We start from the raw sequence: 13,197 nt of genomic DNA on the forward strand, positions 1-13,197 counted from the left end.
TACACTTCGTTTGTGTTGCACGATAATTGATTGCCTTTAGTCAATAAACTAAGAAATTAAAATCATACAAAAGTAACTACGTGAAAGGAAAGACAAAGTTGAAATCATGTTGAAGATAATGGACTTAATTTCCCTCGTTTTGATGTTTTTTCTCTCCTTTTCTAAAATCTATGGCGCTGCTTTACTTTTCCACGAGACATTCACTCACACTGGAAACAATTTGTACAGTAAAGTGAGTCATGTCCTAACTGAGCATCCATCACCTCTTCTGGAAAATATTATGGGATTCTGTTCCCGAAAATGCATCCATGACCTGCAGTGTAATGGATTCGAACTCTGTGCCCTCAGCGGTGGATCTGAGACCTGCCGCTTGACTAACGGGGCTTCGAATGGGACGTTTGATTCACTGACTGGTGAACTCTGTAAATACTATCACATGGTATGATTTAAGTTTTGTTTGTTTCTCTAGAAAGGCAAATTATTTTGTTTTTAACATCACCTTGTTAGTCAAAAAATCAAAAATGTATTACAATTGATTGGATTTAGAAAGTATATTTCCTCTAACAGAATTCCAAATATATTTTCTTATCGAATACCACATTTGTAACAAAAATAAACTGAAAAAAAAAATCATAATCATAAGATCGCCAACTTATGAATATTAATTCTTGAAAAAATTCAGCTTCATGTATTTTACAGTTTTATTAACTTAACATCACAATGTTTATATTAATTTTCTTGTTAAAAATTTCTAACATGGCAAATGGAAAATAAACACATTAAATTGTTCTCTCTCTCTCTCTCTCTCTCTCTCTCTCTCTCTGACATTGATCTTCTACATTTTTACCTTATTTTGCCCCGAAAAGTTTAATTAAAAGGTCATACAAGTAGAGCTTTTCAAAAAAGCTTACCGTCTTTAGCAACAATTTAAAACAGTAAACAGGTCTATACTTAACAGGCCGTACAATTCTTTTGAATTTCTTGATTTGTATTTCTAAATTAGCTTTTTACGGGCATTAGCCCTACCACGGTTGTCGGTCATTTCCGTAAACTTTGACTGGCCGAGAGCTTTCGGCAAACCTCGGCTGATTCCCATTCACTCTTCAAACAAGAAAGGGGAAAAGAATAATAACAAATTGTAAAGCCTGCCAGCAATAACTATCAAATTTTATTTATAATGAAATTAAAGAGACCTTTTTATTTATTGCTATATAAAATATCATGTTATTAAGAAATAACTACTGCTGATTTTGTTGTTCGTTTTGTCATTTTTTTAAGATTGGAAATCTTGCAAAATTGTTAAGTCGTACGAAAAATAGATCATCAGAAAGTTATCTCCCTTGCCTTGAACAGCATTTCAACCAATGAAATAATTGAAAATTTTCTCATCATGCAATTTCTACCAATCACAAAAGAGAGGAAGTGCATAGTCCGAAGACTGTAAAAAATTTCAACTATACAATACCGTCTTCCAAGGAAGACGGTAATGATTATTCCCAAAATATTCCTGACAATTCAATTATTTCTGCAATTAAATGTAAAGCAGAAATAAAAAAGGGATTTCACTTTTACTAAATATACTATTTTTCGAAGTAAATTCATTAATGAATAACTTAATTTGTTGCGCCAAGAATATTAAAAAAAAAAAAAAGAACCACAGTGTATGCACGCTAACTCTCGATTCTAGCCAACATTTTACACCCACTGAATTCAATTTTAATGCTAATTTGGCCATAAACTTCTAAATTTGATACGAAAAACTAGGGATGTGCGATTTTATCGGTATACCGGTATATTGCGATTTTTTGTTGCGTGATACGTATCGTGATACAGAGATCTAAATACCGGTATTTATGTACATATTATAAAGTCCAGATATTATTCATTTTTTTGTTCAATCTTTTCAAATTACAATTACAGAAAGTATAAAAATGTTCTAAAACGTGAAAAGAACGGCATCTTACCGTCCAAACATAGTTGATTTTACAAAATGTATATACATGAATATTTCAAAAAAATAAAATTTTGTTTTTCAAGCCAATTCTTTTTAGAAAAGTAATGACTTTTCATATAAAAACATTGTAAAAACTTTTTTTTTAAAATATCATGATTTTATCATGATATTGTTGAAAAAAATCGTGATATATCGCGATACGAAATTTTTGGCGATACCCATCCCTTCGAAAAACATTTCAATGGTTGTAACAGAATTTTTTTAATGCCAGTGCTTAAAATTATTTGATCATCAATTAGAGCTTTTAAAACAAGGGGTGCGTGTTAGATGATATTTTTCCATTGAAATCGGGCTTTAAAGCATCATCATGTATTGAAATAATCTTGGATATGGTTAAATGTGTCTTGTATCTTTTCTTATCTCTTAAACATATAAAATGTTTACACATATTTACATATTTACACATACTTACATATATTTACAATATATGTTTACACAAAACATAAATTAGTAAGATGCAACGATGTTTTAGTTTTAGTTTCACTCTGTGAATTTGGCGAAAAATGAGCATTTTTGTCTCTTTTTTTTGTCTATGAACAAGTATTTCACATTTTAGGATGATGACTGTGGAAGTGGCATGCAGCTGAATAGAATTAGCGGTGCTTGTGAAAGTATACCTGGGCAGGTAGCAGGAACATATCTAGGTACGTGATGACGCTGTAATGACGTCACAAAGGGTTACTTTCTTATCTATATTTGTATTAACTTTCAGTTCATGACAAGTTGCGCATGGAGCATATTTGATTTTATATTGAATTTAGCCTGAATATGGTCCATTGACGGTTTTTAAAAATATGTATTCATTTATTTGGGAGCAGATGGGAGTAAAACTTTTTCTCCAAATTTTCGAAAAGCGATATTACGACCCTCGATCGACAATTGATGTGTAAACTTTGCAGTAAACTGTAATTCAGCATTTATATTGCTGGCTAATTTTAGATTGAAAATATTAATTTAAAGTTTTGTATTAAGGAAAAAAAGTAGATTGTAATAACTTGTTCAATAAATTGTACCCAATGATAGATAGCCAACGTAATTCCAGTAAATCATTCGAACACGTATCAATTTAAAATGATTATTTAAAAAAACTCCTTATTGTATTGTGCCTTCTAAACGTAACTTTTTTTTTCAAAACGTAGGTTGTTCAGACTGTGATTGCATAGCCTCGTTATCAGGTGCCAGCGGGGTCTACACAGTGACCATTAATGGCGGACCAATTGACGTTCAGTGCGTCATGAAGAATGGCTATGCCTACACAGTATGTTGTTAAATTGTTTCATATATTTCCTCCCTCTTTTTCATTCATGTTTCTTTTACTTATCAGAACATAAATTTGATATAATGGTGCCATGTTTTCTACACTCAAGATTGATTTTTTCCCCTGATGATTACGTCAACATGATAGATTTTGCTAACGTAACGTCAAACATGACTGCGTCAACACGCAACCAGAGATATATTTCTTAGATGTCTCTGATAAATCGATCTTTTTTGATGCCTGACGGGCAAAAAAAAAAAAACAAAACAAAAAAAAAAACAAAAAACACACACACCACATAACTGGACAAGAATAAGGAAAATCATAATAAAATATTTATATTATACATGTAGTAATTATCCTGCCAGAAAAATAAATTTCAAACATTTTTAAAAGATTTTTTTAAGATTGTAAAAAAATTTTCTTTTTACAAATAAATGCTGACAGAATGTTCACACCGAGGAAGATGTTAAATGAGTTAAAGTATTTAATAATATGTCCTCTGAAATAAAATGGACCAGAAGTAATTAAAGAAGGAAGGGGGTCAGTGATATATTGTATCCCATGCTACATTAATTCCACATTAAATGTTGTCCTTTCCAGGTAATCATGGACAGAAATGACGGTAGTGTGGACTTCTATAGAACTTATGCTGAATTTGAGACTGGATTCGGTAGTCCGTTCACGGAAACCTGGATAGGTGAGAGAGAGAGAGAGAGAGAGAGAGAGAGAGAGAGAGAGAGAGAGAGAGAGAGAGAGAGAGAGAGAGAGAGAGACTTGGCCAAAATAAATATATGTATATCAAAATAATAAATTCATAAAATAATTTTGAAATTAAGTAAACGTTGATGCATATATGTAACTCAATTATGTTAAAATTTTATCCAGAAAAAGGATATGTACGTAATGTGCATTGTTTGTTTCCGCCTGAATACCCTACATGTACTGTGTAGCTAATATGTTTTTGTTGGGCGGATGGATGGGTAGAGGGAATGTTACCTGTTTTAAAAAATTCCATGAATAGTTAACGAAAAATTGAGTTAGGTGGATAAAAAATATGTTAAACTTCGATATTTAATGAAAATAAATTAATTTTTATACTCAAAGATCAAAGATGGGTTACAATTATTCTGTCTTAACATTTGCCTGTGTAATTGTCCTAACATTTATAATATATACAATAATTGAAAATACCTTAAGATAGCTATTCTTTATCGGAGTTTCAAGTTTCACTTCAATGAATAAACTGTAAATAATTTCAGATAATTTGATTTGAAAATTCGTTTAAAATATCTCGCATATGAATAAATTAACATGTTTCACTGGTTACTCTGAAGGAATCCCCCCACTATGTGCTGATCCGCCCCTTGATATTCAAAATCGCGGACAATCGACACCTTCTCCACAGGATTCAAAACTCTTACTGGGAGCCCAGACTCGCTGTTCCCACCCTCCTGCTTGATATTGACGAACTGCGGCTGTATGTCCTTAAAAACAGTTTACTCTTCGGCAGCTGCAGGACCATTCGTAATGTGGATTCTCGTCACACATGCACATGACTCTGAATGGTTCCCATCAAGAAAATGTGTAAAACACTCTTTAAGCCTCGCACACTGAAAAATATTTTATGTTTAAAGAACTCCAAATCATTTTTACACATACATGTAGAAAAACCCTAACAAACGATCATACGTGTCCATAGGCATACCGTATAGCGGGTTTTCTTGGCGGGTGTAAAATTTGGCGATTTGCCTGGTGTACGGTATGCCAAAAATTTTGGCGTAATTTATTTTAGCGGACACAGGATTTCAGCTCTATAGTATTCTATCGACAAACTGAGCAAATAAACAAATGCACTTGTCGGCAAGATTAATAGGATGAAAAAAATCTAATTTTGATAGCAAGCCTTTTTAGCTCACCTGAGCTGAAGGCTCAAGTGAGCTTTTCTGATCACATTTTGTCCGGCGTCCGCTGTCCGTCTGTCTGTCTGTCCGTCTGTCTGTCTGTAAACTTTTCACATTTTCGACTTCTTCTCAAGAACCGCTGGGCCAATTTCAACCAAACTTGCCACAAAGTATCCTTGGGTGAAGGGAATTCAAGTTTGTTCAAATGAAGGGCCACGCCCTCATTCAAGGGGAGATAATTGGGAATTAATGAAAATATGGTAGCATCTTTTAAAATCTTCTTCTCAAGAACCACAGTGCCAGGAAAGATGAAACTTATGGGGAAACATCCTCAGGTAGTGTAGATTCAAGTTTGTTCAAATCATGACCCCCGGGGGTAGGGCGGGGCCAAAATGGCCGACCTAAGTTTTACATAGAAATATATAGAAAATTCTTTAAAAATCTTCTTCTCAAGAATAGCAAGGCCATAATTGATCATATTTATATGGAAGCATCCTCAGGTAGTGAAGGTTCAAGTATGTTCAAATCATGACCCCCAGGGGTAGGGTGGGACCAAAATGGCCGACCAAAGTTTTAGATAGAAATATATAGGAAATTTCTTTAAAAATTTTCTCCTCAAGAACAACAAAGCCATAATTGATCATATTTATATGGAAGCATCCTCAGGTAGTGTAGATTCAAGTATGTTCAAATCATGACCCCCAGGGGTAGGGCAGGGCCAAAATGGCCGACCAAAGTTTTACATAGAAATATATAGGAAAATTCTTTAAAAATCTTCTCCTCAAGAATAGCAAAGCCATAATTGATCATATTTATATGGAAGCATCCTCAGGTAGTGTAGATTCAAGTGTGTTCAAATTATGACCCCCAGGGGTAGAGAGGGGCCAAAACGGCCGACCAAAGTTTTACATAGAAATGTATAGAAATATTCTTTAAAAATCTTCTCAAGAATAGCAAAGCCAGGATTGGTCATGGGACTACTTTTGGATTTAAGCTTTTCAAGTATAAACCAATTCTGCTTTTTCCTAGCTACAGTGCTCAGGTGAGCGATGTGGCCCATGGGCCTCTTGTTTTAATTCAAATTACTACCGGTTTCCTATCGTTAGAACGAAAATATTCCAACATGAAGAAGAAAAGTAGTATCAGCTGATGTGAACTAATCGGACCACTCTGGCCTAACTGGTCACATTTATACGCCTTTTAAAAGGAATTAATTTACATTCTACACTACTCAACGGTTACACTAAATTGGAAAAAAAAATAAAATCCATAAAACTTTACCGGCCAAAACTAAACAAAAGAAACTTTATTGGAATCAACTTTATTTCAAAAGGAGCAATCCAACTGCATATGCAATGACCATATTTTGACTTTAATTTTATCATCATCAGGCACTTGAATGATTCGTCCTTCTTTTCACTGCAGGGGAGGGAGGGGGAATGTGAAGCCAAAGCTAACTAATGATTGTACCCAGCCTGTGAATGTGTCAGAGTACTAGTAATAGTCCTGCTGTTAACAGGGTAATAGAGAAACCAGTTTATAACATACAGTATAATGATACCTGGTAAGTCTTCTTTGATTGTAGGAAACCTATATATCCATCTGTTGACGGCCGGGGGTAACACAGTGCTGAGGTTTGAATTCGAGGATTACTCTTCAAACACTCGGTTTGCTGAGTACAGTAGCTTTAATGTCGGATCGACCTCAACTAATTATCTCATGACGGTTTCCGGTTATACTGGAGATGCAGGTAAATATATTAGAAATTAACTACTAACGAATTTATTTTAAAAAAGCCTCAAGAGATACAAAACAATTGTGACCTCAGAGCGAGAGAAATAAAATTTCATTGTACATAATTATTTATCTCATACGTGTTGGTGATACATGCCGTTGGATAAACTTATGCTTTATCAACGGGTAGATGCTTTATCAATATCACTTCCGGTGTCGTATAGTGAGACTTCCCCCATAGTGAGGCTTCCCTCGGAAGGCTGGCTATATATTGAGCCTTCCCCCCCGGAAGAATGGCTATATAGTGAGACTTCCCCCACGGAAGTTTCACTATATAGCCGTTCTTCTGGGGGGAAGGCTCACTTTATAACCAGCCTTCCCCCATTCATAGCGAGACTTCCCCCTCTTATTATAGTTTCCGGAACATTGTTTTATTATTTTAAAAAAAATCTAACAGTGTTAATTTATGACGAAATTATCTTCCATACATATACATGTATTTATATACCGGTATTTATTTTATATACATGAACAGTTTGAATATCCTTTTAACTGTTTGATATCCATTATAAATATGCATGTACATTGAGATGATATAATATATATGATATGTATACCCTTTCCTTTATATACATGTATCGATGACGAATAATTTTATTAGTTCACGAGTCACTTATATGAAATGTTCTGATTGTTTTCAGCATTTGAATAAAAAAAAAATTGATAGCAATGGTTTTTTTTTTGTTTTTCTGTTTGTGTACAAACATTAGCTATTTACACATTAGATATGGTTTAACCGATTTCATAAAAAATGTAGCGAAAAGAAGAAAAATTTATAGTACTGTCGTTTACTAATTATTGAATTAGAAATTCAAATAATGAGTACACGACAATTAAGTAACGTATTTCCAACTCGGCCTATGGCGCTTCTTATCCCAATGCTTCCAATGCGTTTGATAAGGGGAAACCGTTTTACTTTATAAGCAGAAATAAAGATGCTCAAAACAACTTAAAATATTTTCTGGATTTATTTTTGTATTTCTCTCGGACTACAGTTTGGTCTTGACGGCACGGCTGTCCGTCTCCAACTGACTAACAAAAGACAAGTTGAGTAAAAACAAATTAAGCACAAAGAAGAAATTACGTGTCACACAAAGAGATAAGATAAAAGAGTGACATTCTATAGATGGACAATTAAATAAACATGTCACATTAACAGCGTTGTTATAAAAATCACCCGTAAATCCTTGTCGTGGTCAAGGTGTGAAAATTACTTTATGGGATTAACTCTGTTTAACACCAATTGATAATTTGATTAAATACAAAATGGTTCCCGTGGAATGTAAGATATTTTGCTAAACAAATACAGGATCAGAACGCTTTCATAAAATTATCACAAATAGCATCAAAAATAACTATAAAACAAATCAGTAATTATTAGGAATATGAACATTTAAAAATCGTGTAATTTTTCATCACGACAAATGTCGTTTACTAATTATTGAATTAGAAATTCAAATAATGAGTACACGACAATTACCCCTTTAGCCACGATAAGTTTGGTCCCCAAACTTGAAAACAAATTTTACAGTTTTTATTTAATATCGTCTGGGATTGCCACGATAATAATTTTTGGAAGTCCGAAAATGTCCATGGTTCACGTGCACCTGCTGTACACTTGGCTGAGCCGGTGAATGGCGATGGTCCTCACGCAGTAATTCCCGCCGAATCTGTAGAAGACTTGATCGGAGGCCTTCATTGGAAGTTTTTAAGCTTTCGTTTTCCTCTTTAAGTTTTTGGTTTTCCGACGCGAGATGCAGCTCTTTGTTTGTCGGACTCACTTGTTGCAAAGTGGCAATGGTCTCTTCATAATTTAGGCAGGTTTTCTGGTAACTGGAAATAATTTCTTCCATCTCTCTCATTTGATCGTTTCGACTGTTCATTAATGAAAGTAATTGATTGTACAATTCGTCGTTCTCGGTAATAACATCTTTCTGTTTTTGAACAGTTTCTGTCGCTATTTTAGTTAAAGAACACTGCTTATTGTATTTAGTTTTGATCGCTTTTAGCTCAGTTTTCAAGTTACTTTCAAGATCTAAAGACCGTTGAAATGCGGTTGAACTTAACGAAGAAAAGGGCAGCAATCGCATGGTGTTCTTTCTGTCAAGGTAGTCCTGTAGACGCTTTTTGTTCCTCTGTTGTACTTTTTCAGGTTTGTTTGATTTTGGTGTTGATCGTTTGGAGCGGCATACTCGTCCAAAGTGTCCGAATTTTCCACATTTGTGGCACTGTTTTCCAATAGAATTGCACATGCGGAATGGGTGACATTTTCCGCAGCGTATGCATGTTTCAAATGGGTTCTGCACAAACGGACAAGGTTTAAAACTCCGCTGTATCCATTGTGGTCTGAAAGAATACATGATTATCCGAAATATCCGTGTTTCAATATGGGGAACTAGAGTCACTCGCTTGGCATTATTTAGAGAGATCCGGGATCCATGTTGAACACAAGTTGAACATGACCACTGTACTCCACCAGTAACGTATTTCCAACTCGGCCTATGGCGCTTCTTATCCCAATGCTTCCAATGCGTTTGATAAGGGGAAACCGTTTTACTTTATAAGCAGAAATAAAGATGCTCAAAACAACTTAAAATATTTTCTGGATTTATTTTTGTATTTCTCTCGGACTACAGTTTGGTCTTGACGGCACGGCTGTCCGTCTCCAACTGACTAACAAAAGACAAGTTGAGTAAAAACAAATTAAGCACAAAGAAGAAATTACGTGTCACACAAAGAGATAAGATAAAAGAGTGACATTCTATAGATGGACAATTAAATAAACATGTCACATTAACAGCGTTGTTATAAAAATCACCCGTAAATCCTTGTCGTGGTCAAGGTGTGAAAATTACTTTATGGGATTAACTCTGTTTAACACCAATTGATAATTTGATTAAATACAAAATGGTTCCCGTGGAATGTAAGATATTTTGCTAAACAAATACAGGATCAGAACGCTTTCATAAAATTATCACAAATAGCATCAAAAATAACTATAAAACAAATCAGTAATTATTAGGAATATGAACATTTAAAAATCGTGTAATTTTTCATCACGACAGTACTTTAAGACTTATATTTTTTTTTTTAATTTTACGTATTTTTATACGTGTATTCAAACATCCAATCGTCCAAACCCAGTTTAATAAAATATGTTTAAATAAATAATTTTTAAAACACAACTAAAATGAAAAAATAACTGTATGAATTGATGTATGGGTGTGATGAGCACGGCATGCACACATTTTCATGCATTTTTCCGGTCATAAATTTAAAAAAAAAGGGGGGGGGGGGGTTAAGCCCAATCCATGCATCCGGCCGTGCCTTTGCTAAAATATGCATGACGGTCAGAATTTGATTTAAAGTGTATTAGAACTCAAATCCATTTTATTTGATTTTATAGTGATGTAATTTCATTAATATCACGCAAATTTAATTTCAAAATGAAATACAAATCCTAAAAATACTTCATAACATTTGTAAAAGTTAAAAGGTCCCTAAAGCATACAATAAATATTTAATTATGTCAATGTATATAAAATCCAAACCGAAAACCGAAGGGGGAAGACTCACTATGGTCATTATGGGGTAGTCTCACTATATAGCCATATTCCCCCCAGGGGGGAAGACTCACTATATAGCCAGACTTCCGGGAGGAAGTCTCACTATGGCGGAAGTCTCACTATATGACACCGGTTTTGATACGATCCCTCGCTTCAAAATTTTATTTGAAACTTTTATTTGTGATCCCTATTATTGCCCTAATAAAATGAATGATAAAGAGCGATAATATCTTTAAAAGCCAGAAAAAGACTCGTATATGTCAAAGAAGTGTCTTAATTATTTTATCAAGGAACCTGTGTTGGCTACTTGAAGACAGATCTATAGTTACCTGCCCCCCTTTTTAAATCGTTTTCGGAGAAAGTAAAGATAGCAGTTAAGTTGTTGTTATAAGATTCCTTTAACATCTTCAATAAGGCTTTCTTATATTATGCTACGTATGCCTACCTAGTAATATAGGTGTAACTTACCATGGATCAAGAATGAATCTACAAAGCCTTGCCTAGGCTATCACGTTTTTTGTACTGCCATCGTCCAAAGAGTTCATTTTCATAATCCAATGGTCCTTACAACTTTCAGTCAGAAGTCCGTTTGATGTAAATCTCCAGCAATTGTCACATAATGTTTTCAAAGATGCAGATAACAAAAACTCTAAACTTTGAACACGATCTACTTTCTTTCGAGGTATGTCATAACATCAACGGTGCTACGTCAGTCCTCGGCAAGCCTCGCGAATAAATACACCATTTCAACTCGTTGGATAAAGCCAATATATAGATATCCTCTATATATCAGTACCAAAATATTCCTCGGCATTCTAACTATGAATTTTATATAGTATCATAGTACATTTGTATTAGGCCCTTCATGGAGGCATTGATTTATCAATTTCCAAATTAATGACTATGGTTATTTTTTTAAAGTTATGAATTAATTCCCTTTTGTTAGGTGACAGTATGGCTTTTCACAATAATGCACCCTTTTCTGCAAAAGATGTCGACCATGATACGAATTCCGGAAATTGCGCAGTGGACTATAAAACAGCCTGGTGGAATCTGAGTTGTCTACGAACCAAATTGACAGCGACATACGCCTCATCCGGAAGTAATGTGATGGGCTGGTATGGCTGGGATATGTACAAACCTTTGAAGGTCGTGAAAATGCTTCTTCGCAAACCTTAAAACACATTCCTAAGAATAGAGACTGTTTTCTTTTCTTTTTAGCAATGTATTTCATTATACATGTAATTATTTTTTATGTTTCTGATTGTTTGATAATTAAAACAATTAATTAAAAAAAGTTAATGGCTTTTCGAAGAACATTGTTTTTATTCAGTTTGAAATTCCACCAGAATTGTAGAAATTTGGAGAATGTCCGATACTTGTGCACCATCTAGTGTCCCCAAGTAAGGTTTGCGTCAGACTTAATGTTGCCCCTTAATAAGGCCGGAATTAAAAATATCTTTGTTTCCCCTAACCCGACTTAAAATTCTCAAGTTGGGTCGGTAGGTAGGTAAACAATTTTATTTTCTGACTGCAGCTTTGAAAATACATTCTAAAATTTAATGGAAAGTTACATTTATAAATAATGAAAATTTAAAGAAAGTGATTTGTGAACAAAATGCTAAGTATCATACATATGCCGTTTGTAAGTAAAATTCCTGATTAATTAATTCACAACTGTAAATTAGATGAATTTGTAAAATATCTCACGCCAGATTACATTTATATCAATTGAATAAAAAAGACAAGATTCTCAAATACGCAAAGAATAGACATAGACAGTCAATGTACTTTTTTGAGGGCCATGAGATTTGCAGTGATTCTAGAGAATTTTGCATTGGAGTTAAGAAGTAAGTGGTTAATTTTAAGTCGCAGGTTCAAATTCCAATGAGGAACGATTAAAACAGTCCTTCAAAAGGGACAATAAAAACTTATGTCCAGTGTCGCCGAAGATGCTGTCTTAAAAAAGATCCCCACTGCTTAATGACATAAAAGTGCGTAATACTTCTAAATTTGGAGCAATAGGGAAATGTTCAAATGTCGTCCTAACAAATCTCGAAGGGATTAAAAGCAAAGAAACAACCGATCTTCAAAGGCCTAATTAAAGAAAAATACACTGGATGTCTCAGAAAGCTAAATTATGATTTCAAAACTATTTGGAAAGAGTATGTAAACAATATCTAAATGAACCAAACCTAATCTCTAAATGATAAAAATGCTAGATATAAAACGATGTCATAGTTACGATGTTTAACCAGTAAATAAAGGCATGAAAAAGTACAACTGAATTATTTTTAACAGGATGAATATGCAGACATATTTACAACAACTTCTACGATTCCATAATGGCATATAGTAAACATAGGAACATATATGAATTGTTTATTAGATCAAAACTCTAAATAAATAAAATGCAATGAAATTGAATGATGTGTTCACTAGGCGGGCCCCTCATCTGCTCATGAGGCTTGCCTTTCCATGTATTACATACCTAAAATTCAAAGACAGGTTTGTTTGTTTGCTGTTTACCGTCCCTTGCAAAAATTTATTCACTCTCATGGAGACGCCAAGAGACGTCCGAAACACTCTTAATTAGTCAGGGTAAATTTTATTATCGAATTGTTTCAAAAGTGAAAAATTTCAATTAGCTAAAAGCCTAAG

At 34.0% G+C, this 13,197-nt stretch overlaps 1 protein-coding gene across 1 annotated transcript; it reads left to right on the top strand.

Annotated features, from left to right (window-relative positions):
- Positions 1 to 280: 280 nt before the first annotated feature.
- On the top strand, positions 281 to 11,738 carry LOC134274385 (ficolin-2-like). Its single transcript, XM_062756666.1, has 6 exons — positions 281 to 439; positions 2,571 to 2,658; positions 3,154 to 3,272; positions 3,876 to 3,972; positions 6,762 to 6,926; positions 11,483 to 11,738. The coding sequence occupies exons 1-6, from the start codon at positions 281 to 283 to the stop codon at positions 11,713 to 11,715; spliced, it is 861 nt and encodes a 286-aa protein (XP_062612650.1). The 3' UTR covers positions 11,716 to 11,738.
- The last annotated feature ends 1,459 nt before the right edge of the window (positions 11,739 to 13,197 follow it).

Source organism: Saccostrea cucullata, unplaced genomic scaffold, assembly GCF_032062105.1.
Source record: "Saccostrea cucullata isolate Sc308-1 unplaced genomic scaffold, CSIRO_AGI_Scuc_v1 ctg343, whole genome shotgun sequence".
NCBI classification, from domain to species: domain Eukaryota; kingdom Metazoa; phylum Mollusca; class Bivalvia; order Ostreida; family Ostreidae; genus Saccostrea; species Saccostrea cuccullata.